The sequence below is a fragment of the Manacus vitellinus genome, unplaced genomic scaffold (assembly GCF_001715985.3).
Source record: "Manacus vitellinus isolate BGI_N305 unplaced genomic scaffold, ASM171598v3 scaffold_6_pilon, whole genome shotgun sequence".
NCBI lineage: Eukaryota > Metazoa > Chordata > Aves > Passeriformes > Pipridae > Manacus > Manacus vitellinus.
In genome coordinates, this window is record NW_021940750.1 from 11,315,249 (window position 1) to 11,342,280 (window position 27,032).

Sequence of the window (27,032 nt, forward strand, 5' to 3'; positions counted from 1 at the left end):
TCCTGTATAATACTTAACGTTATAACTATCGGTTTGGAATAGTTTTATGCCCAGTTTAAACTGTTCTGTTGTCTTTCTCCTCCATTTTTGCTCCCTAATGAATAAAGTATTAACCTTCAGTTACTTGGTTGAAGTTGTTTTAGGTAGTCTGTGTCTAGTTTGATGCCTGGTAATTGTGACCATGTGTACATTTGTCTAAAATGCATGTGAACATACAGTCAGTTGCCATTTTAAAACATGAATCTCTGGTTTAGTTTTAAAACATACATAGGGTCTTCTTTCATTTCTTTTTTCACTTTTTCTTTCCTTTTTTTCTTTTAAGGAGGAAGTCTTGCTTAGCAATGTGAGCTGGTTTGATTGTATTTGGAGAATATATTAACACTAAAAAAATACTTCAATAGAATGATTTCAAATGTCATATTATCTGCAATAGCTATAGTCTGGAAAGGTTTTGCCTCAAACTAGGCATGTCTAATGGGGTTTATGACAACCTATGAATTTCCCCTGAACAAGGTCAACTTGGAGGTCAGTGAATGCTATACAAATTGCATACTACACAACCCTGTAATTATCCCTGTAAGAAGTTAATGTGCTTCAGAGTTCAGCAAATTCATGTAAGCTTCAGAAATGACCATGATAAACCATGCGGTTAGTTACATTTGCTCAGTCAACAGGATGCGATGCTTCTGCAGTGTTCATTAAAGGTAACTTGTAGCCAAATCATCTTGTGTACTTGTGTACTCAGGAGATAAAGAACCTGAATTCTTTGTCATTGGAAGAAAACAATTTTAATAATATTACTTTCTTAATATCCAGCTTACGTGCCATACATATAGGCAGAGAAATCTCTCAGGATAGATTTTTCTTCAAATTTTGGCAGAAAATATACAATATCTATGTTAACATAAGTTTATTAAATTTTGATTCCCTACAAGAGGGGCATAAAATATCAGTCAAATCTTTGTTGAAATCAGCATGTGCTCCAACTTGTTATAAATAAGAACTATCATTTCTCTTTTTCCTGTATTTGTCAACAAATCTATTTTTGTATAGGTGAATGACTAAATAGTTGCACAGTTAAATATTCCTAAATCACATAAAACATGGGAAATGTTTGTATGAGTTAGTATAATTTTTTTTAATTAACCGTCTCTAATGTGAGCATCTATAAAAATATTACAGGAATAAGAGATAACTTATTTATACTTAAAGTTTTTAACATTATTAAATATCAAAATATTAGTGTCACACAAAAATTAAAATTAAATTTAGAAATAGATTAAATATTGTTCAGATACTAAGAATCTGAATTTTTGGAAAACATAGCTATTAGTTTTAATCTTTCATATGAGTTAGTATTTTTAATAGTTCTTGTTCATCAGCACTAGGAAGTAAGACGACTGCTTGGATCTGAACACTTCTAAGAACTTGTGTCTGTATTGCATTTTGTGATGTGCTGCTGTCATATCTTCCTTATGACAGAAATCAGAATCACAAATAACAACAGTCCAAACATTGTGGGAAATTTGTTTTTGACATTTCCAATATCGGAACTACACTTCCAAAAGTCTGATGGTTTATTTTACTTTATTTATGGACTGATCCACATCATTGTCACTAATTTCAACCAGCCAAAATAACTTCCTTAAGGTTTCCCTTTCTCCTTTTATTTCTTCTCCCCCAACTGACATCTGAAAATATTACAATCTGAATGTCAGTATATTATACTATCAAGTGTTGGTACCCAAACAAAATCCTCAAATCCCTGTGAAGTGTCAACAATGTGGGATAAGCACATTCAGACAAGAGTGAAAGAAATACTTTCAGTAGTGCCTAGTGTTCCAGAAAGAGTGTTGAGAGGGCACAAAAAGACAATTCTTCAATTCCTCTTGGTCAGGAGTTGATCCTTTGTTCAAAAAGAAGACATAAACGTGTTCACATTGAAATGTAAACTAGCAGACAAGCTAAGGAACTTGGGATGTAGAGTGTCTTAAATAATTCTTAAATTTCACCTTAAGAAGAAGGGGGAAAAACTATATTCCAGAATAAATATCCTATGTGCCTTTTTTTTCCCACCTGTTTAATAGCATCCTACAAGTAAGAAGTGATGTTCTTTACTAGACCTGGTGTTAATTCAGTCTTGTGTTTATAAGCTGTTTGTTAAGGTGCAGAGCATGAAGATAAGATGAAGGTCTTACTACCACATTTAGTTAATAAAATGGTTTGATGTTTGGAGAAACATTGAATTCAATTCACAAATTAGCTTCTGTTGTTAAAGTGAATGAATCCTTTGTAGGGTGTTCATTTGATCTCAGATCATTTTGCTTCATCTTTCTAGATTACCAAATTGTTGGATGGAAAACGGTCTCAAACCGTAGGAATTTTAATATCAAGTTTGCATCTGGAGATGAAGGATATTCAACAAGGTAGGTGTTTCTTACACTTAGTATATTGTACTTCCTTGGATATTTTCTCATAGCCCTCAGAGAATGTCTTACATTACAGATTGTGCTTTGAATATAGTCCTCTAAGCTATCAGAATAATAATTTTTCCAGTATATTCCACTGTATGTAAAAGTTCCACCTAATAATCAAAATTGAATTTAGGTACAGCTCCTTCTGTAGCATTCCAGTTAGCATATAATTTTCAGTTCAGTATTTTCATATTTCTCCCCTGCAGTTCCCTGCTTTTTCTAAAGCAAGTCCTCCACCAAAAAAATTAAATGGATGACTTATACATAAATCTTTAGGTCTTCAAACATGCAGTCATTATTTGTTTAATGTTTAAATTTTGCTTCATTAGCATCCCAAAATTATGTTACCACATAACAAGCAGAAAGAAAATTACTGGATGGCATTTTTCAAAGAGTAGAGCTACTCAGTGTGTAAATTCCATTACTGGTAGACATTATTTGAGTTTACTAGTACAACTGTAGAGAAATACAGATTTTTCAGAACACTGGGGTAGTTGAGAGTCTGCTTATGTTCTGGATTTAAAAAGATATTGTTTAAGGATATTGTTTATTTCTTTTTCACATTAAGAAAAGGAAAATATTCACCATTTAAAACAACTGCTGGAAGAACTCAAGTTGATGTCTCCTTTTTTGCTATTGTTTTCCCTCCATCACATGCAAATACTGGGTAGGGTGTTGAGATGCTGCTGGCATTGATTATTATTAATTTCAAAAGAGCCTTTGAGCATCTAGCACTTTAAAAGCAAAAGGGCTTACAGATGTCTCTTGGGATGCAAGGGAATAAGGAAAAGAAGGAATAACTTTATGCCTGCCAGTATTGTGTGAAAGGTATCAGAATGAGATGGAAAAAAACTGCTGTTACTAAAGGTCTGAATAATTTGCTGGCAGAAGTTACAGCAGCATAGGGATACGATAGAAGCTTCATTATAAAAACTGGGTGGTATTCTTTAGTATCTTCAGAGATGGTTTTTATTACTTTTTTTTTTCCATGCCATGATGTTCTACTAAAATAGAACATCTCTATCTCTCTCTTAGTTGTTTGCTATACTCCTATAGCTTTTGAAAACCTCTGACCAATTTATGCCAAATTTAAGAGAACATAATGACTCAAATATTTGGGTATGTATACATTAGCATTTTTAGCTTGAATCAGCAGTGCACTTTTGAATCATATTTACCAGTTATCCCCTTTGCTGTATTTGCATTGCAAAGCAATGCAGAGCAGTTTCAGAGTGCACAAACATCCTTCAGAATTAAATTGAGATTTGCTTTAGGAGAGTGCCAGTAGTGTCCACCTATAGCAGGCTCTAAATACCCCAGGATCAAATCAGAGATAGTTAAAACTCCCTGAAATGTGTATAGTGTGAACACTGAATCCTCAGCATCAGCTGTTGCTGTCTACAAATCTAAAAACTACACTACTTGCAGGTGCAGACATAGCTAATGTAGTCCTACAAGTTTAATGAAAATTAGGGTGTTGGGACGAGAAAGACAACAAAACAAGTGCTGTCACTGAAGAAAAGTTTATAACTCATCACCCTCTCTAGTCTGAGGTAGCAAATGACTGGCCTGTCACCACATGTGTTGCTCAAGGAGGCAATAGGATATGCTGTCTCTTGCTTATGGAAAGAGCTAGGAGTTACAAACACAATTTGGGAATACTGTTAGTGGAACTTTAAAAAAAAAATTACAAAGCAGGATGAGTGATTCTAATAAAAATCTGTGTTCAGTGACTACCTAGGGAAAAAACCCCAGTTCACAAGACTGAGGGAAAACATTGTTATATAGAGGGGACCTTTAGAAATGCATACGAATATGAAGACAAAAGTGGAATGATCTTGTTTCTCTTTTAGTGTCTGTTTTTCCCATAGCATTTTATGTAAATTAAATCTGTGTGCAGTCCTGCCTGTCAGCAGAAAAATTATTTGAAGCCTACTGTAGTCAATGCACTGGATGAAAAAAATTCGTAATAGGCTAAATGGCTCATGATAACACCTAACCAAAAAAGCATGTGATCATAGGGTCATGACTGTCAAGGATTGTGGGTTTTTTCATTACAAAGTGAAGTTACTAAGAGCTACCTCTAAGAAACATGCAAATTAAGCACTCATCTCTTTTTTCAAGCCAATTTTCATGGCCTAATTCAGTAGATGAAAAACAGGGAAAAGTTAGTGGTCTTTGACCACTTGCAATGGAGAATGGAGAAACTTGAGGCAAACGAAAGTAAAAAATTAAAAAAGTATATTTCAAGTTTTTCTGACAGTGTTTGTTGAAAAGTTATGTACAAATGAATTTACTGTCTATGTATAGTATACTGTTTGCTCTACTGTATGTAGCAGTTACAGAAATAAAGAGGAAAAACTCAAATAAACTGCCCTGTGCATACAGATGCATGCAAAGTTGTAGAGAAGACAAAACGAGAAATCACGAGAAAAATTACACGGTCCTTTAAAATAGTGAGAGATTTCTGCATCTATAGGATTATGCTCTCATATTAAAGCACATAACTTCACAGCATATTCTGTAGATAACTTGGCAGTGCAAAACAAGCAAGTGACCATATCTGGCACTCAGATGCTTCAGTTTGCATCTGATGATGAGCCAGCTGCCACACTTCAGGAAGGGAATCTTCCACACGTTTGGTTTGAGAGAGTGAAATGCATCCTTTGCAGATAAGTTTAAATTCATTCTGTGTCTGAGTACAGTCTAGGGAGAAGACAATGTAAAACTGAATTATTATTTTGAGTAGTGTTGGTATTATATGATGCAGAGGAAAAGTTGACACTGTCATGCTGCACCTGTCCTAATATCTTCTAGATAGGTGGGAGAGAAGAACAAATCCTAGGTCCTGCAATGTTCTGAGAACACTGGTGAATCTGGTACTTGTGAAAATAGTATAGTTTTTAGTTAGACCACTATTAATACTATTCATTTCCTGAGCAGAAGAAGCAGGCAGAAAACCTGTCTGACTCAGTATGCTATATTGGATCTTTATATTGAAAAGACAAATAGCAATAATCAGATTGTGCATAGGTTTGAGATTATTTTTAAGGCTCTTTCTCCATATTTTTTTAAAACCTCTAAAAAGAAGAGGTGAGGAATAGTGGAGATCATTTGTTAGGTAAGGGACATGCTTTAACAGTACACACTTAGAGAAGTAATCTCCATTTTGTATTAATCCACTTGTATCTTTTCCTGTCATTGTTCAGCTGAAATCTCACAGCTTGAGAGACAAACTTGTGGCTCAAGACTATTTGTGTGGCTTTGCTGTTGAAATATTATAACTCGCTCCACAGTGAGGTGATTCAGTTCTGTTTGTAATGGGAAATGCTGATTATAACTGTATATGAAAACCCTCTGTGGGCCCTTGGTCCAACTTTTTACAAGGCAATGTTCCACTTGCTGAGACAGTTCCAATATAGTAGCTACCAATAGTAGTGCACTGGAAAAACATAATAATGCTCTTTTCTGCAGTGTATGTCATCTGTGCTGGCTTTGCATGAGCTACTGAGATCTTTGTTCAAGACTTAACTGGCAAAATTGTGGGGAGGCCCACAAACTTTCAGTTTCAGAATATGGGATGTTAATAAAATGTAGATGCCTATGTTCAAAGGAGTAATTCCCCCAAATCCCTCCCTACCTCCACAGCACCTGCATTGTGCCACTAAAATTGTAGGGCATCAGAAGTTCCGCTTCTCTGTATTGCTGGAAATGTTTTAGTAATAACCCTGATTTCCATCAGGACACATTAACTAGGTGGTCTGCTGGTATACATGGTGGTATATTTTCCATGGGATTAATCTGTAAGATGCAGTAGATCACACCAGCTGCACACCTTATAGCTTATTGTACTCTTTGTGGTAGTAAAGTGCCATATTACTCCCCACAGAACAACTACAGGCTTTGCTGGTACCTTTGCCAAAGCAAGAGTAGCTGCGCTGTAGCACTACAATACTGACAGAATGTAGTCTATATAACAAAGAGGAAAATAACATTGATCCTTAGCATTGAGACTAATGCTAATTTAGTATTTTTTTTCCTAGATTTTAAACAATTAAATATATTGTCCAAGACTCCATTTATTACATCAGAGTAGCACTGGCCAAACTGTAATACCACATATGGGGACCTGGTATGTTTATTGGACATTTGGAACATTCCTGTGTTCACCAGCTCTGTAAATTATCTATGCAGAAGCACATTAAGATTTGAAAATGTTAGAGAAATGTATTTGATCACACTTAGATGGGATGGATTAGAGTGGAATTTGTTAAAAAGCCTAGATCATACCATCTGCTTTTGTAGATTCACCTTCATTGTTTTTTGTGGTGTTTTTGTCTCTCCCCAATAGCAGAATATATTTTTATTACAGTGTCACAGTAATAATATTCTGATGGTGAGCAATGCAAAGAACTATCATGCCACAGAAGGGGACAAACTGTCGAGAAAAAACATAGTTATGATAGTATTGTACAATGTCAGTCAACCAATTGAAAAATGTCTGACTGGTTTTCTTCAGCTTAATGATTTACCTTCCATTGTCAACATACTGAAGTAAATAATTGGAGGAATGTGAACTTCAGATTAACTCAGTCAGACTGATGATCAGTCTAATAATCATTTTAATTCAGTATTACATTTCTAATCATCCCATGATTGCTGTGTGATCTTCCTCTGATGAGAGATCATAGCAGTTATGCAAATAGGTTGCATTTTCTTAGTGCAGTTTATAGTTTACAGCACATCTGAACTTTAGAGACCAGTATCATTGTTAACCAGGCACTTTCTTAGCATCCTAAAGACTATGTGTTATATGCTAAAGCCAAACTCTTCCAAGACAGCTCCAATTTGTGTATTAGCCATACCATGCAGCAGTTTCTCTGCTATATTTTGGAAATACTTCTGGGTAAAGAGAATTGCTTTGGAATATTTCTTACTTGCACTATGTGCAAAGAGTTTTATGGGGTTTCAGCTGAAAGTGAAAGTGGAAGTATGGATTATAAGGGTTTAAAAACTGTTGTTCTAAAGTTGAGTGACTTTCCCACCTACACAGAACATGACATGTATGCATTCTATGTATACTGTATACTATGCATGAAGTATAGAGATAGCTGCATACCCACCTCAGAAGTTGGGAAACGGTTTTCTTTAAAATTAAATTTTCTTTAAAATTAAATTCTCTTTTTCGGGAAAATTCACAACATACATTTTTATGAATCTGCCTTGGGCATCCAACATGATGTGAGTAGGTTAACATTAGTGCTAGAATCTTTTACTCATGACTTCTTTCAGGAGTTGAGCTTTCTTAGTTTTCTAAACCCACACTGTGCCCATGGTGCTTCTTTGTTATGTGTATTTTTTTGTGTTGAATGACAGTTAAATAGTGGAGAAAACCTTTAAATAAGTTTATAACGTATCAATTTGTCAGAAGTAAACAAAAGTGATTTGGATATTTTAGGCAGTTTTGCCATGTAGGGATTTGTATTTAACAGTTGTTGTCATTGTCTAATTGACCAGATTGGTCACAATTTAATTTCAGTTTCCCAGTGATGGGCTGCATATTCCCATGAAATCAAGCCTTACTCAACAGAATGTAGAATATAAAACAATTAAATACTTCCAGGTCAAATACATGTACCTTTGGCAAGCTCTTTTTATTTAAATAATGTATTTTTGTTTTATCATTAGAGAACAGTTAAGGTGATTTCTTCATATTTCACAGTCTAATTGCCATATTAAGTGGTTTGATATTGCTGAGTATATGTAAGCTCTGTCAGCAGGACTTAAATCCTGATTTAACCAAAATGTGTTTAGTAGGAGTGAGGCTGTATATCAAAGTCAGACTTAAGACTGTTGGTATTTAAGCTTGTTAAGAGGAGATAAGTATATTTTTCATTTTAACTTCTAAGTTCTAAAGTTGTCTGTAGACTGCACACAGTATGCTTTAAATTCTCAGCTTTTCTTTGGTTTACATTTTTGAAGTGATCAGAGTATGAGAAATCTGTGCAGCAGGGAATCTGTTAGATTCATTTTTTAAAAGTGAATTATGTTAAATACCTTTGGTATAAGTTTATATTCAAAGCAATGCTTTGTATGGGAAATGTAGTTGGCAAGTATTTTTATGTGTGCCTGTTAGTTTGAATGCATGATGCTGATCTGTTTTTTGTCCTACTGACGGTTATTATAGCCTAATGGGTGCAACCCTGCACTAATGATCCTTGTGTATATAAATTCTTCTTCTTGTGAGCAGACACCATAGGCCACATAAAAATGTTTGCCTCAATTTCCCTGCAAAAAAGGATCTCAGAAACCAGACTTGGCCAAGTAACAGATTTTTTAAAGGTAGAGGAACCCAATAAAATTACCAGCTTTTCACAGCATGAGTCTACTTCCTTTTGACATATTGTGAGGTGTAGGTGAAATATTCTAACTAAACTGACAGTGTAAGGAAGACAGCTAACTAGAAAGCAAGATGAAAGTAAAAATCACCAATGATGATTGATATTGTAATAGCTATTAATTGTTTTGGAGCCTCTTTTGTAGATTTATGATACTTCACCTATATTACTTACACTTACGTAAGTCTCAATATAATGAGATTTAATGCAGTAACGTATTATGGTTAAGTTCACTGTATCAGGAAGAGCATTTTGAAAAACTTACCAAGGTTCATATTAATTTTGATAATATTAATATACATATCATTAAAAGTGGGGTTTGTTTTTCACAGAAAAATTAAGAAGCTTTTGTTCCTTTAAGTAGAAATCAAAATAATTAGTTTCTTTGATCTAGTGTAATGGGGTTTTATTCAGCTGTTGAAATTCAAGTTAATTTATTCAACATACCTTGAATGTATTGTTCATGCCATATTTTTAGAGTAAGAATACTAAGACACCTGTGAATTTGGAGGTTTCTTCCAGCTTTTCAAAATCAATGCTTCTTTTCAAAAAAATGGGCTAGTCTTCATAAAATTTACATGTTTTTGTCTTCTGCTCCAAATGTGTATGGCATAAAGTTCAATCAGTTTGAGTGAAAAAAATAGAGAAGGATGAAGATATTAAAATACATAAAGATGAAATAAAGGAGGCTATGTAGATTTTGGCAGTACTTCTGACTTCTTGGGAATGTGTCTCTACATACATTGGCATCCTAAGATGTCCAGCTATCATTAAATTGAGTAATATGGCCAGATTTTTAACTGCAGGTTGTCTGCATGGACATTGCCAATTTTAGCAGTGCAAGTTGTAAATCAGAAAATATTTTCCTGGAACTTTTATACAATCACATACTTGTTCAAAGAGAGAAAATAACTCAATATATGTTTCTTAACACTGATTATTATTAATTCTGTGATTTATGAGGTTGTATTTTGTTAGTTTAATCTCAGACGCTTTTTGTTTTATCATGTCACTTCAAAATGATGATTTGTTAGAACTGATGTTGAGTACAGAAACATGGATAAGATAATAGAGCATTAAAAACTGCTTTGTGATTCTGGGGCCTTTTTGGTGACAAATCTCTGGCTAAAAATTTCAGTTAGGTGTAAAACTCTTAATATTCTTATTAAAGTGCTCTTTTTGTTAAACTACTTCCTGTCATCATAATAGTTTTGTACCTAAAAAATTGACTATTAGTTACATGCTTTGCATTTCTAATAAAGGTTCAGTTTGTCTCCAATAAGTTACCTTTTCTACATAACTCTAGACAAATAAATTTCTCCTTGTAAGCAGATTTGAGAATATTCTAAAATAGGATGAATGTTGAACCACAAAGGAAGCTTCTGAACTCAATTAAATATTTTAAAATCTTCACAATTAAATATATTGAGCCGTGAAACCAATTTTCCAAGAGATTTTCCAATCTCTTAAGTTCTTTTGAAATTACATTGGATAATACAGAAGATAGTGCAACTCTTGAAACTGTCTTACAGGAGACATCTCTTAAATTCAATCCCTAATGACTTTTCTTTAAACAAAGATTTTTGTCAGTCTCAGTTGTTCAGGCTTTACATTTGGTTACACGCTTGAGCTTTTTTGAATCTTTGCAGTGGGACAAAAATAGTTGGAGATACTGCTTTTTTTCACTGATACTGTTTTCTCTATAATTCTTTACTTCTAACCAAGGTGTAATGTCAACAGACAGAATCATAATTGACAAGCAGAATTTTAAAGCATTCTAAATGTCACTGGACCTTTTAATAAAATTAATTAGCCTGCCACAGGGAAAATTTACTAGCCTGCTGGTAAATTTCACAATGTAAAATCATGGGGTAGGTGGTAGAGCAGGCGAAAGCTTATTACTTTTAAATAATTATTTAAAGATGTGTGCCTTGCCCCTTTCAAACATGGATTGCAAATGCAGCAAGAGCTTTTAAAATCTTCTAAATTCAGAAGCAGTCAAATTTCCTTTGAAGAAATGTAATAAAATTAAAATCAAAAGTTATCAGGTAGTAGCTAATGATGAGTCAGTGGTTACATGGAAAATTGGTAGAGGCCTTAAGCTTGATTTTTTTGGGATTAATGTTCTCAGTAATATTTAAACATAAGTCATGAGTTCAAAAATTGTGCCCAGTCCCATTATGGATCTCAAGGAAAAGCTGATTTCAAAAGATTTAAACATCCACAGTTATTTCCATTCCATTGTGCATCTCTTAGCTTCCTGGAATTTAACATTAGAGTGCATTAGAAAGCACAGTGAAATAATCCCATTTAGTTTTCAGAAGAGTACCAACACTTGCCTAAGAAATGGGATTTTCAAATGTTGGAAGCACCTAGTGTCATATTCCACATTTAGTAAAATCTGAAACTAAGATAGGAGAGATTTTGAGACTTCTCATTTTTGGTAATGAGGCATAATTAATCATCAGAGTGTACTTCATGTGTTTCTGTGTGATATTGAAAAGTATTTATCCAGAAATTGTCATGTAGGTAGTTTTCTAGTGGGTAAAGCTAACTTAAACATGAGACTGCTGAAGGTAATTTAAAAACTCTAGCACAGTCTTTTATACTTGCAAATTTGCAAGTTGCAAGTTTTGCAAGTTTGTTGACTTGTCTACTTCCCAAGATGGCTAACTCCAAGACAAGCATATCTCCCTGATCTCCTGTACACCTAGAGAGACCTAAATACCCTAACTCTCAATTCCTTCCTATCCAGCCTTCTAAGCTAACAGGAAATCTGTGCTGTTCATTTCACTGTACGCAATCAACTGAGTACTTGACTGGTCATATCTTTGACTGCTGAGTGTATTAGAGGGGGACAGTAGAACTCTATTCTCCTAAGACAGACTTTATAGAATGTTCTTCCATGAGTACTGTGATTTGAAGTTAGAACAAAAATAAAACACTGAAAATAGTAAAATACAAACTGGATACATATGTCCTTTAACTAGGTTAGTACATTTCTCAGGAAAAAGAATTGAACTCTTTAAGTATGTTTTCTAGCATCTAATTTGTGTTTGTATTCTATACAGCTATACTGTGCGTTGATGACTCTGTAGTAGATCTAGAAACACTGGAAGCACTATATGAAAATGTAAGTAAAGACGGGGCAACGATGTGGTTAATCACCATAGTATTTCAGACACAGAATAAATAAAGTTCTATTTTATGTTGTAATTTTAGACTACAGACCTTATGTAGAAAAATTCTGTAGGGAATTTACCACTAATAAAATAGGTAACATAGGGTGACATATGGAATGGAGGGACTGGAATATATGGAGCTTACAATTGGCAGTAGCAGAGATGAGAGCCTCTGGGTAAGAATTAAGGGACAAATTAAGCAGATGTCATCGTGGGAGTCTACTATGGACCTCTTGTCCAGGACAATGATGGTGACGAATTATTCTGTGAGGAACTTAGGGACATCTCCAAATCAACTGCCCTTGTTCTTGTGGGAGACTTCAACTTGCCAGATGTTAACTGAGAGCATCACACAGCTGGGACAAACAGGTCCAGAAGATTGCTGAAACACCTGTATAATAACTTCATGGTACAGGTAGTAAGGGAGCTGACCAGGAAAGATGCCCTCCTTGATTTGTTTCTTATTAACAGAGAAGGTTTTGTGAGTGAAGTGGTGATTGGTCTTGACCATGGCATGGCCACAGTGGCCACAAAGCAATTGAGTGAATTTAGGTTAATCAGTTGAATGAATTTAAAATCTCTGTTGACAGAAGGATAAGTGCCAACAAAACCTCAGCCCTGGGCAATGAGAACTGACTTCAGGGTGCTCAGGGAAGTAGTGAATAAGTCGACTGGGAAAACGCTTTTGAAGGTGCTCTGGTCCATCAGTGCTGATCACTTTTTAAATATCACCTCTTTAAGGGCACAGGAGCAGGCAGTTTCCAAAATGTCAGATATCAAGCAGACCAGGCAGAAGACTGGCTTGGCTGAACAGGGATCTTCTTTTGGAGCTAAGTCAAAAAAAAAAAAGGTGTATGCCCAGTAGAGGCAAACTCATGTGGGAGGAATATAGAGATGCTATTCACTGTTGTAGGGAGAAAATTTATGCAGCCAAAACTCAGCTGGAGTTGAAGCTGGCCAGAAATGTGGGGGACAATAAAAAAGAGTTTTTTAGAATATGTTAAAAGCAAAGGGCAGTGCATAAATAACATCAGGATGAGGATGGTCACCTCACAAACACGGACAGAGACAAGGCAGAGGTATTTGACACTTTCTTTGCCTCTGTTTTCAACACTGATGAATGACAGGCCAGGGGAGTTCCCATGCCCTGAGCTAGAGGACCATGACTGTGAGAATGATCAACTCCCAGTTGACCCTGAAATTGTGTGAGATCTGCTTCTGCAACTGGATCCCTACAAATCTGGGGCCTGATAGGATTCATCCCAGAATCCTCAAAGAGCTGGCTGATATCATCACGAGGCCTCTCTTGATGATTTTTGAATAGTCTTGGGAATCTGGAGATGTCTCAGTTGACTGGAAGCTGGCTAACGCTCTCCCAGTTTTCAAGAAGAGCAAGAAGCATGACCCTGGAAACTACAGGCCTGTCAGTCCCACTTCAGTGCATGGTAAAACTATAAAGACTATCATGGGAGGTGTTGAAAAACACCTGAAGGATAGTGCAGTTATCGGTCACGGCCAGCATGGCTTCGGGAGAGGACAGTCCTACTTGTCAAACATAATTTCCTTTTATGACCAGGGAACCCACCTGGTTGACCAACTACAGCTGAGTCGGGGGACATTTAGATTAGACGTAAAGGAAAAGATTTTTCACCCACAGGGTAGCACTGGAACAGGCTCTTTATGGAGGTGCTCACAGCACCAAGCCTGCCAGAGTTCCAGAAGTGTTTGGCATGTGCTCTCAGGCACATGGTGTGATTCTTGAGGCTGTCCTGTGCAGGGCCAGGAGTTGGATTTCAACAATCCTTGTAGGTCCCTTCCAACTCAGGATATTGTATAAACATAAAAAAAGGCACATTGAGATGTTTATTTCTCTTGATGACTTAGTTTTTAAATGTCAGAAATTTTAAACAGTGGAGTGCCTTTGGAATCAGATTAAAATGTAGAAAAAGGTGTAACACCTATCAGTGTTCTCTCCTGAGCTGCCTGAAAAATACTGTCCTCACTTTAGGCCTGTTTTGTGCTATCATGCTGAATTTATCTCATCAGACTCCTGGATTGTTGTAGTTACCCCAGCTTGCTGTATAGATTAAGGATATAGCATTCATGAACTGTGTGACTCTGAAGTTGCTTGAAAGCAAACTTGAAATCTCCACATTTACACTGGACTGTGGAGATGTCACAGATACCTTCCTGACCTAAACTTTGTGAAGCATCCTGTAGCAATATTTGCACAAGGATGCTGTACTCCATGGCCATTGGTAGTAAATGGCATGCAGGGAACTGAAGGAATTTTTCATGGATCTTTGTGCTTCACTCTTTTGCATAGACTAAATGTTTCCTAATAAAAAAATACAGTTGTTGCTTGCAAGCAAACAGGTAAAATTTATTAATTTCTTATTAATTAGTAACTAATTACTTTGTATTAATTCACTCAGAGAGCACAAAAGGATGAACTGGAGAAAATCAAGCAATATTATCAGACTTCAAAAGAGGAGGAACTGAAGCTTCTGGATAAACCAGAGCAGTAAGATTTGTTTCATAATATTTTATCATTATATAATGCAGTCCTTCGATGATATATTGAAAGCAATTTTGATACATAATTTTTGGTAAGTAATTATAAATTTTTTTGTGTATTTCAAGGCATGAGGTAAACTTTGCCTTTATTACGTAACTTTTTTCAGAAATGACATTTTATTACATGAACTTGGACCACAAGAACTGATAAAATATGTAGCCTTGAATCAATAAGAATTTCTGTTCCCATTCTCATGTTTGTAAAAGGGTTATCGTTCCATTAGGGCGTTTAGTGCTAAATTAACATGTCATAAAGCAGGGCCGGACTGATTTTTGTTGTTAATTATTTGAAAGAGCTGCATGAACAGAGGGTTTTGGTGAGTCTTGTGACAAAGACACAGTGTATGCTTACTAGTTCCACCATTCCTCTCCTGGGACCGTTGTGGCCAGTGACAACTGTTGGGATGAAAAACTTCTTAAGTGTTGCTCCTTCTGTTGTAATACACCTTAGACCACTGTGAGAGAATCCTCAAGATTCCACGGACTATTTAATTCGTCATATAATCCTGAATTTTATTTTAGAGTATACATTTGATTTTAGATTTTGGCCTACCAGTAGTATTTGCCTTCTGCTACTTCACTACTTTTCCCTTTTGTACTCTTACTCTCTTCTTCTGATCTTCCTGCACTGAGGCCTCTTTGTCATCTTGTTTCCTTTTCCATCTTGTCTTGTTTTATCTTTTCTGCTGTCTTTGATGTAAGAAAGGGTAGGGAGGGGAATAACTGAAATAGCAGAGATAGTATATGATTGTTTGATGTCAGAAGTATTACATTTTCATACCTTTTTCCCATTAAAATGTTAGTGCTGAAGAACAGATAATTTTTTCTATTTCTCCTACCATAAGCAGTTAAGTACTCAATTTGTGACAGCCCACTAGGGAATAGGCTAGTGTTAGGAGATAAGGCTATTATCTTACTCGAGTAAGAGTAACTGTTGTTCTTTAGTAAGACTTAATAGAACAAATATTTGTAAAGTTTATATACTGGCTTGTTTTTGCATCCCATTTCCATGGCTTTCATTGCATTGGCTTGGGGCATAAGAATACATTGTTTGACTAGCTGATGTTTTCCAGAGCTTGAATCTTTGGCAGTCTGTTTGCTGTATATCCGAGTTAAATAAATATGAATACATTTTGTCTTCTGAAGAATATGAATCTTGTAGACCTCTAGAGCTATCAGAGGTTGTCTTTTTTTGTAATTTATAGTGGAGAGAGGTTAATCTTCATTAAATACAAAGTTGAATTTATGCTATCATTGTTCCATAAGTAAAAATAAACTGTAAATAAAGCAGTAACCTCTGGTGGTTCAGAGTGAAATAGTAGTGTCAAAGAAAAAAGCTATTTTTTGTCAATTATTACTCTCTGTGTTCTCTCTGAAACTGTTAATTATCCCCTTTTTACCCTATTATTAAACTACATGGGTTAAGAGAATTAGCCTTTTTAAGTGTAACTTGAGGGGAAACAATTTACTTTATGCGCTTATGTAAATTTTGTTGGACCTTCAAAATAATGTCCTTTCTGAAAACTCAGTAGATCAGATGCCACTGGTTTTGTTGTCGAAGTCAACCTCTAAGTCAACCTAAATGCAGAACTGGAAATTTTTTGGAACTCTACTGTGCATATTAGTTCCATAAAAGGTTAAAGACAGAAGAATGTTAAATTTGCATGTGTGATTAAAAAATATATACAGGGCATAAGCCTCGTGTATTTTTTTTATGAGGATCAGAGCAAAAGTGTAAACTGAACCATTTATCAAATGGTTGCAAATACTAACAGTAGGCATTCATATAATGAAACCATTGATGTGAATTCACTGAAGTCTAAAGGAAACCATTACATGCATGGATTACCAGACAAATAAAAAGCTTTAGTGGTATCATTGATGTTCTCCTGCACGTGTGATTTTGATTTATCTTGCTGTCATGTTAAATTTGGCACAAACTGTAAGTATGACAGCAACATAACAATACCCTCCTAAATTATGCTTCATGATAATAGTTGTTAAATGCTAATATTCATTACCATGATAAAGATTTATATGCAAAATTGGCCACAATTTGGAGCTTTACTAACAGGATACAGATGCTTTAGCTAGTTTCCAAGACCCTTTTTAGTTGTAGAATATTCTCTGTAAAGTCCTTTCTACTGTGAAATAAGTACTAATGAAGGAAGTAGTAGCCAAATATGGTACTGAGCTTTCCTGTTTTGTATGTAGTTTGATTCAGGAAGTAGAGAGCAATTTATAATTGCTGTCCAAGCAATGCCCTTAGCTTCTCTTTGAAGACAGCTTTCCTTGGACTTCAGTTTAAATCCTTCTGGCTTACTTAGAAGCACATTTTTCTCAAAAAATTGTTTCTAAATTTTATATTCTTCAAATGTGGATAAATGTGATCTGAAAATTAGTTTACCTCTGTAGAACCAGGTTGCTTTGTCTATATTTGCAAGAATGTTCTCTTACACTAACAACATAGCAGTATGCCTGGCTTGAAAGTTCTCTCAAGGCCTTTACTACAAAATTCTGGTAGGATAAGTGTTCTCAAGTGAATGCATTTTTTATTTACTGTTTCTGAAAGAGAGGAGTACAATGGACCTCACAGAGATGAACAACATATTCTCTGTGTTTATTTTAGGCCATAAGAAGTGTGGTAATGAGAAACCCATCCAAAAACTGTCACACTCACATCATCATTACTTTAAGTCTTAATCATACTTCCCTCAGACTAATATTGCAAAAATGCCTGAACTAAGAATATTCTTTTCTCTCCTAAAGTTTTGTCCACCTGAATTGTGGTTTATCTGTGATAACCCTAGATTCAGGTTATGACTTTTTGTTTAGTAAGTACATTTGTAGTCACTAAGATTTTTGTGATGGATTTCAGTTATAAGTGTTCTGTCTGGATTTAACTTTGGATACTTTGAATTCCAAAATCTGGAGATATCTTCTTTTTACGCTGATGCTCTTTTAACTCTCAGCACAATTACACTGTATTCTGATGGGCAACCATGTGGGAGATAGTTCTCTTTTCAAGGAAAGGCAAGAATATGTGTCATTTGACTTTTCAAATTTAAGTTTTTTAATTGTGTGTATGTTAGAACTTTAATGGAGCAGTTTGGTTTTTCTTTCTTTTGTTTCTCTCACACAAAGTGCAAAATACCCTCTTTTTTTTTTCCTGGCAATACCGTTCATCCCCAATAGGAAGCATTTTTATTAATACCAGCTTGACATTTCTTTTTTCCCACTGCTTAAGTATAAGAGTCAAGCCAGGCCTCCCTGATCTTCTCTCACAATAGATTTTTTCATCAGGCAAGAAAGAAAAAAGAAGGAAAAAAATGTTATTCCAATTAAAACATAGTAGTTCACACCAGCCACAGGTGGATTGTGCTGATTTTTTTAGACAGTCACTATGTATTTGGCAAAGCCTTGCATACATGAGAAATCTGTAAAGCAGATTTAAATGCACTGATATTATTTATTATAGAAAAGAAATAATTTGGAGAAATCAGATGCATTGGCTTAAATAATTAAAGTAAATTTAAGGAGAATTCAAGCTAATAAATTGAATACTGAATTTCCCATAATTTGGTGAGATAGAAAAATCTTTATGGCACTGCATTAAGGGGATCTAAGGATATCTGTTGACAGGAGACTAGAAGAATATTTCCAAAGTGATACTGGAGCAAAAGACAGCTTGTTTTTGGATTTCAAGAAAGCATATGTGTCACTGAAATCCTCGACTGAAAACCCAAAAGCAAATCATTGTTTTTGTAAGAAATGCTAAAACTTCTTGTGTTATTTAGCCAAACTCTTACATTTTAAATTGATGAAGAGAAAAGGGAGGAATTACTCATGCTTTTGGGATGCTTTCGTTTTGTGAGATCCGAATTAGAGTTGTTGAATATGCCTCTATTTCTTTTTATTTACCAAAGAGTTAAAAGAAGAAAAGCTAGAATAGACTCATGAGAAAAATGTTTATATGAGGACAGGTATAGAGAAGGTAAAGACTTAGTAACTTTGCTGAACAGTGACCCAAGCCAGATACTCTCACAGCTAAATACACAGCTAGGTACATTTCCCATAAAACATGCTGCTCTATGATTGAAAATGTGGTGGAAATTAGTAAAATAGAATTGATGCTGAGAATCAGAATAAATTTTTTGGCAGACATTGTAGAAATAAACTTGTAGAAATATATTGAGTTCTGTATTTCTGGACGCATTTTTAAGGGAAGCAAAATCATATAAGTTGAAAGAGTACACAGATAGTGTTTGTCTGGCTTTTCCTTTTTTTTTTTTTAACCAATGATTTAGGTTTGACATTCTTCTGTTTATTACTATGCAGCTATGATAGTTAATGGATTGATGTGATAATGATTAATGTTGTGTGTTTTTAGTGATATTAATAGGATTTTTAGCATGTTCTTAATAGAAATAACAATTATAAATTCTGACAGACTTGATTCAAAGTAGGAAAGATTGCATATATATTTCATGATACTGCAGCTTGTCATTCATTATGTACCCCACAGATAAGAATTATAAAGATTCATGAATAGTCCTTTCTTCTCCACAGATTTTTATACGAGTTATCTCAGATCCCCAACTTTGCAGAACGAGCTCAGTGTATTATCTTTCAGTCAGTTTTCTCTGAAGGGATAACATCAGTGCGCCGGAAAGTAGATATCATAACTCGTGCTTCCAAGGTGAGTCCTAATGAAAGCTAAATTAAAACTTAAATATATATTAGAGTATTTATGCCTCTTTTTTACTGTAAGAGATGAACCTTGTTGCCTTTCCAGGAAAATAAAAATATATTAAATGTATAACTGCTTATAAGAACAAAAGGAAGAGGGAAAAGGGAAGGGAATTGCGTGTGATGCCCTGTGCAATACATAGAAATTTATTTTTATTTGAATGGTAGATTTTTATTACTTTCCATATTAAGTATGTAATAGATAATCTCCATAAACAAGAAATTAAATATCAGACAAGCTTAATACAGGGCCTTGCAAACTTTCTTTTTTTTGCATACCACTGTTGATACCAATAGATACTTGTCATCTATTAATTTCTGTTAACCCTGGTACAGCAGATTTTTTTAAGTGTCTGACAAAGCTCTGCCAAATATTTTTATGCTATGAAAGACTAAAGACAAGATTGTCAAATTATAACCAAATATGAGAAGTAGAATGAGAATTGAGAGAAACTGAAAGTGATCTGAAGGTCTAACATCTTAGGCAGAACGGTTAATTTTATTTTTTTCCAATTTGAAGATTAGCTTTTGATTAGCTTTGCTTCCACAAAGTACACATGGTCTACCGCTTTGGATTTGCTGTCAATAAAAATAGTTACTTGATGTTTCCTTTCCAAAGGAGACATAAAAAAGTGTTGTATGAGATAGGGAAAGTTGTATTGCCCTCAGTTTACTTCTCAGGAGTTTACACTGCAATTGATTTATCCAGTGTATAAGGCTACATAGTTAAAGATTAGTCCTATGGCCTTAGATTCTCAATTGACAAGACAGGTGTCCTTATATGTAACTGAAAATAATTTACTAGTTCTACACTTTGTTGCTAGAATTGTTTTCTGTTTTGAGACATAGTAATTAGTTAGCCCTGTTATATCTGCATTAAGTGTGGATCCAGGAGCCTGAATTTTAGAGTACCACAACCAGTGAGAAGCAGACTGAATGACAGTCTGAGTCTAAGCTAGTGACAGCAAAAATAGTACATTTGACTGTGCCTTATGCAAACAGATGATAAACTACCTCATCTGAAAGATTTTTAAAGGCTACTAAGGATGTTTAGTAATCTTCTTCCATTAATCTTTTTGTCATCAACATAGTATACGATGCCGTAGAATTTGTTTCATATAGATTAATTAACATAGTATCTTAGGGAGATACAGTCTAATAAATGTTTCTCTCAGTCTTGATTACTGTACTAGCTTCAGCTTCCCTTACCTACCAAGGTAAAAGCAGATAAGAAACAAAACCCTTAGCAAAAATAAAATTTTTAAAAAGGCTATCTTATATTAGCAATTAGAATTTTTTTCCCAGTGGAAGTTACAGACCAGTGTCCATTTTCCAGGCTTTGCTGAACATGACAAGCGTAAAGGAAATTTTGGGGTTGATTCTGGCTTTTGGAAATTATATGAATGGCGGGAATAGGACTCGAGGTCAAGCTGATGGATTTGGTTTGGAAATACTCCCCAAACTAAAGGACGTCAAAAGCAGAGTAAGTAGTAATTTTTAATTAAAGATAATTTTTCGCAAGTGATCTTTTTTCGTTTCGTCATCTGTTCAAAAGTTAATCTTTTATTTCCTATCATTCTTGTTGGAAAAAGCAAGGCACTTTGTACAGTTTTCATGTTTTTTTCTCCCAGCTTTTCACCTCCTTCTGCATATGTACATGTTTCCACAATCTCTTAGTTTCTCCTATTCAGTAATACTAGCATAATTATCTTATGTGAGAAAGAACATCTGTGTGTCTCTTTTACTAGCAGGGACTTAATTACAGTAGAGCAGAGAGAAATCAGAGAGCATAAACTGCTGAAATCTTCTGCAGTAAATGTCCCCATTGGTTTTTTGTGCTCTTAATTTAGGGTGAGTAAAAGTGTTTAAAAAATCATGTTCAAAATCAAAATATCAGTAAAGGTTCAGTGTAGCTTATACACTAACAAATTGTATATAAGGGATATAAATTCAAAACATGCAGGATTTTATTCTTCTTCAAAGAGGTGTCAGACCCAGCAAGATATTTTCAGTCTTTTTTTTAATTGTCTGTTAAATGGATGTAGGACACGAATTTTGAATGGCATGCATGAGAAAATGCTTATAAATGGCAGTATATTATTTTGTCAAAAATTGAGAACCACTAGCTGGTCTTTGATTAGTCATGCTAGGATCAAAGTCAGGATCAAACTCTAGACACCTTTTAAGATGAGGTTACTTTGTTTCTTACTAGTTCAGTAACGCTGAGGAGGAGGTGTTAAATAATGTAGGCAATGGAAACACTGGTCAAAGTAGTTCTTTTACCAAAACATTCTTAGACTCCACATGGATATAGAAAGCAGCAAAGAATAGGAGATATTTTCTGCTGTTGTTGTTACATATTTGTAGGATGAGAAAAAAACCTCTTCTTTCATGTTCTTCCTCCTTTCTTACATGAAGTGCTTTCTTTACTATAAGAAAGATAGATTTGAAGCATTTGTTCCTAGTTATGCTTCATGTACAGAAGAATGCATTTGGGAGACAAGCAACATCAGGAAAGTGGTATGTCTAGGGATCTTTTTGTTTTACTTGTGAATATCATCATTAATGAAGTGTAAAAACGTATTTAATGAATTGTTCAGTGAGCAACTGTATTAATGAAAGCTTTTCCAATGGATTTGAGTCCTTTATCTTCTAAAAACATTGAGGTGCTGGAGCATGCCCAAAGAGCAATGAAGCTGGTGTCAGTTCTGGAGCACAAGTCTTATGTAATAAAGAGCAGCTGAGGGAGCTGGGGTTGTTTATCCTGGAGGAAAGGCTCAGGGGAGACCTTATTGCTCTCTACAATTAACTGAAAGGAGGTTGTAGCTGAGGGGAGGTTGGTCTCTTCTCCCAAGTAACAAGTGATAGAATGAGAGGAAACAGTCTCAAATTGAGTCAGAGAAGATTTACATTGGATATTAGGAAAAATTTCTTTACCAAAAGGGCTATCGGGCATTGGAACAGGCTTCCCAGGGAAGTGGTGGAATGATCATCCCTGGAGGAATTTAAAAGATGTGTAAATGTGGCACTTAGGAACATGGTCTAGTGGTGGACTTGGCAGTGCTGAGTTTACGGTTGGACTCAACAATCGTAAAGGTGCTTTCCGACCCAAATGACTCTGTTTCTAATTCTTATTTTACTCTTCATTGTGGTGGTTCAGCTGTTCCATATGACCACTTTCATTCCAGTCTTGCTCTATGGACAAGACACAGTACAAGCTGCAGTTAAACTAGAACCAGTTTACCATTACTCAGGTGTTTGTTGTTTGGCTAGCTAACTTGAAGGAGAAAGTAAAACAATGGGGCTTTACCTGACTTTTCTCAGTACAAGTAATGGTTTTAGTCTAACTCTTCCATCTACTCGTAAACTTCTTAGAACTTAGTTATCTCTGGGACTTTCTGTGTGGCTGAATTTAGCCAGCTTGTTCCAAAATTGTGCATTATGAAAAGTAGTCAGTGATATACAGTGTAATTGAATAAAACTTGTTCCTTGGCAAAAAAATCTAAAAAAAAAAAAAAAAGATATAGTATTTACAGTTTCCTGATAGCAAAAAAAAATATATTATTAGTTTAGATTAGTCTCCAAAATGCAAAAAAACTCAAAGGGTCCAGCTGCTACGGGCAGACATGAAACCTCAGAGATAATTGGTAGACCATATTTGCGAGGAGAAAAAATGCATATTTGAACATTAAGATATTCTTCCTATGTCCCATTACTCCCTTCTTGTGAATTGCCAGCAAACAATATTATGTCTAAGTAAGCTGAATTCCATGAGCTAAGCTAAAGACTCAATTTTAAATCTCTTATTTTACATAAAAGTAATTTGTTTTCACATGATCTTAGAAAGTTACTTTTTATAGAGATTTTTTTGACCTACCAGCAGTGTCTTCTAAAACCATTATACATGCAGAGTGGCTCTGTCTGCATGACAGCACTGACTCAGTTAAAAGAATTTTGCTGGTGTATGATATTAATAAAATATAATGTGCTGCAGGCTCTAATATAAACGAGGCAGGCCTGTACAGGAAACCAGACATTGTTCATATAGAAATGTTTGTCCTGATAGCTGTCAATGTAGAATATGAAAACACATCCAAAAAATTTCAAAGACATTTCAGATATAATTCCATATAGGATGATTCTTTTATGTTGCTGAATGGTACTCTGTAATGTATAATTTTTCCTTTATTCATCTGGCCTATGCTGACCCAATGACATGTAGCAAAATAAAATATTGTGTACTGTTGTGTGGAGGAACATGGAAATGGTGATTCCATAAAGTGAGAATTAAAATTCGTATGGTAACAGGGCATGAAATATATTTCTTAGTATATTTTGTATCTGGAATAAAATATGAAAAGTATCTATGCCTCTTTCAGATCTACATTATAGATGATTGAGAGTAGAGGGAGTGAGAAATTCAGTCACCTTAATATATCTGAGATGACTTTAATATTTAGTTGATATTAAGTTCAAGAGTAATATTATTAAATAATATTATTATTTAAGTTAATATTATTATTCAAGTTAATATTATTATTCAGTAATGCCCTGTATTATTAAATAAAATATGGGGACAGTTTCTTCCAGTGCATGTATTTTTACCTGGTATCTAGAACCAAAAGAAACTCTAGATCCAGTGGTGGTGTGATCAAGCCAATATTGTAAAAGATCGATTTTTTTTTGGTCAGTAATGCTAAGGCTGAAAATACTGGGAGTCCTATTTCTTATAGCAATATAAAATAATACTACATTTATTTTGAAATAGAGTACATTTTTGCTTACTTGAATCAGTGTAAATCACACATTTTTAATATTTTTTTTATTTTTTCCCAGGATAGCGGTATTAATCTTGTGGATTATGTCGTCATATATTTCCTACGCCATTGTGATAAGGTAAAAGATTCATTTGCTGTATCAGCCTCTCCAAAAGTAGTTTTCTTTAACAAATTGTACAAGGGGTCATATTAGCTTTTTTGAAATCTGAACACAGTACCTCTAAGGAAAAACAAAATCCATTTCTTTTGCTTTCTTATAATAGTTGTGTACCTCAGTAGGTGTGAAATTTGCTTTGGAAAATTTTACACTGCAGGCCTGTGACTGTTGTAGATGGGACAGGTGGTCACTCCAACCCTGTCTTATTACATTCGGGTCACTGAAATGTTGTAAAATTTCCCATGATGTCATTACGTTGGAAGACAGAAGCATGATTTCACTCTTATGACAGAATACAAGGACAGCTTGGTATTTTAAGATAGGTCAGTCAGCTGATGGGGATGAAGTTAGGGATGGAAATGTAGGAGGTGAGTGAACTAATGGGGATGAAGTTAGGGATGGAAATGTAGGAGGAGATGTGGCTGCTGCTTTTGAGTGAGTTACATTTTTTGATATTAGCAGTGGCCAAACTTATTGAGTGGAAAATTTGAACTACTGTATTTTAAATAAAAGTGTTACTAATAATTGATTTTAAGTATGTGATGCCTTATTTTTTCTTCCTTTTTTTTTTTTTTAATTCTTACCTGAGGTGGTTGGATTGATGAGTTAGTAATCATGAGATATGTAGCTCTGTACTAGTGTTCTTTGTTTGTTTGGGTTTCTTTCTTTTTTGTTGTCTTTTGATTTTGTTTTTGTTGTTTTGGGTTTGGTGTTTGGGGGTTTTTTGGGGTTGGTTTGTGGGTTTTTTTGCTTTCTAACCAGTTTACTTAAATATATGGTTTTTAATATTTCTGCAGATTTTCTATTATATTGTAATTTTACTCCAAGGAATTCTGTAAAACAAAACAGTTTATCATCCTTGGGAGAAAATTAACACAGTGTAATTGTCATCCATTGCACTTCTCCCCCAAAAATGCTCATTTATAAAAATAAAATTATTTTTTCCCTGTTCAAAAAACAATTAGTTCTCCAACCTGGGAGTTTTCTTTTTTTACAGACTTGAAATCTATGCACAGGTATATGCATGTTTTAAACTCACTAGTGTATGCTTATACACAGCAATATCATATTAATACCATTTATATATATTTTACTTGTTAAACTTCCACTGGAGATACTGCTTTGAACCTTTTCAGAGGTTTGTGGGGTTTTTTATTTGGTTGGGATTTTTTGTTTGGTTTTGGGGTTTTATTTGTTTCTTTTTTGTATTTGTTTGTTTTGTTTTACTTCCAAATTTTTTTATTACTTTGCTAAAAATAAGGTATATACTTAGCAGTTCCATACAGACATTAACGCATGTGGTTTATTTAGCCACATAAATCTTCAACTGTATATTTTTATCTGTGTATAGTACTTCAGGCAATATATAAATATGGTTTTCAATTTATGCTTATAAAGCATTTGTATATTTAATGAATTGAGAGAGTGAAACCACAAACTTTTGGCATAAGAACACTTCTTAAAATAGGCATTCCTGTTATCTGTTTTTAAGAAACTTCTAATCCCTTATCTAAACCTGTATTGACATAAAATGAATTGAAATGTTGTCAGTTCAGTTTCGTTTCAAAGTTTGAATTGAGCACAGTTTGCTTTACAACATCTAAAAGGAGGTTTCAATACTCAGAATGGTCGGTATTTAATCTTGAATGAGATATATGTTGTTTTAACAAGAATGCTTTAAAATATGCTATTTCTATAGTTTTATAATACAGTTTCATAGATGAGAATTTTTAAAAAAAGTAATTTATTTCACTGCAAATGCTTTCAATTTTCATAGTGGCCTGTTTGTTTGTTTGTTTGTTTAGGAAGCAGGAACAGACAAGAGCATTTTTCCTTTACCAGAACCACAAGATTTTTTCCAGGCCTCCCAAGTTAAATTTGAAGACCTAATAAAAGACTTAAGGAAACTGAAGAGAGATCTAGAAGGTAGCTGGGAACTTTCACATTTGTTCTGCTAACAACAAAGTGCCATTTAAAATGTGATCTTTATGAGGTTTTCTTATTGCTAATTAGATTTATAGTGTTGATTCATTTAGAGTTTTTACACTGTGGCACAAATTACTCACATAAATTAGAAAGAAAAAAAAATTAAACTCCTGACTTAATAAAAATGAAAGTAGAGATCCTGAGAAGTAATTTTCCTTTTTACAATTGAAAGGCCCCTAAAAAATCTTTCTGAATATTTCTTCAGTTATCTGTGAATTTTCCTCTGACTTCTCCAGAACTATGTGTTTAACTGTAGATATCCATTAGTTCCATAACATAAATACTTTCTTCAGTACTTGTATAACAGCAATTTAAAAGCTACAAGAAAGAGTTGAATACTATTAATGTAGAAATAAAATACAGCTTGCCAAGGCACAGCAAAGGGAAATGGAAATCTCCAGTTCAAAATATTTTTACCCTGGGACATAAAATAAACATTTAAAAATGTTTATTAAAAAGAGAGGCTCAGAAACCCAAGTCATCTATCAATCAAGGTACTGACTGGAAATAAACTAGGAAGGGTTGTTCTCTTAACTATTCCAAGCAGTTTCCTTTTTATTTTGTGCTACACATGACTTTCTAAAATAAATTCAGCAAATGATGACTGAATATTTTAAGCCTGTCTTTCTTTGTTACAAAGAAGTTGCTCCTTCTAGTTACAATAGTTTTGTGTAGAAAATGGAGTTTAGGGAGAGAATTTGTGTAAAAGCCTACAAAAACTTTTACATTTA

The 27,032-nt window shown here is 34.4% G+C and overlaps 1 protein-coding gene across 1 annotated transcript in view; it reads left to right on the forward strand.

Moving 5' to 3' along the window:
• Nucleotides 1–27,032, forward strand: part of LOC103758800 (formin) — a 126,553-nt gene that overhangs the window by 52,672 nt on the left and 46,849 nt on the right. The window contains exons 6-12 of the mRNA XM_008925092.2: nucleotides 2,339–2,426; nucleotides 11,944–12,005; nucleotides 14,490–14,578; nucleotides 19,201–19,330; nucleotides 20,717–20,863; nucleotides 24,217–24,276; nucleotides 26,121–26,241. Of these exons, the coding sequence (XP_008923340.2) occupies nucleotides 2,339–2,426; nucleotides 11,944–12,005; nucleotides 14,490–14,578; nucleotides 19,201–19,330; nucleotides 20,717–20,863; nucleotides 24,217–24,276; nucleotides 26,121–26,241 (697 nt within the window). The remainder of the gene's footprint in view (nucleotides 1–2,338; nucleotides 2,427–11,943; nucleotides 12,006–14,489; nucleotides 14,579–19,200; nucleotides 19,331–20,716; nucleotides 20,864–24,216; nucleotides 24,277–26,120; nucleotides 26,242–27,032) is intronic.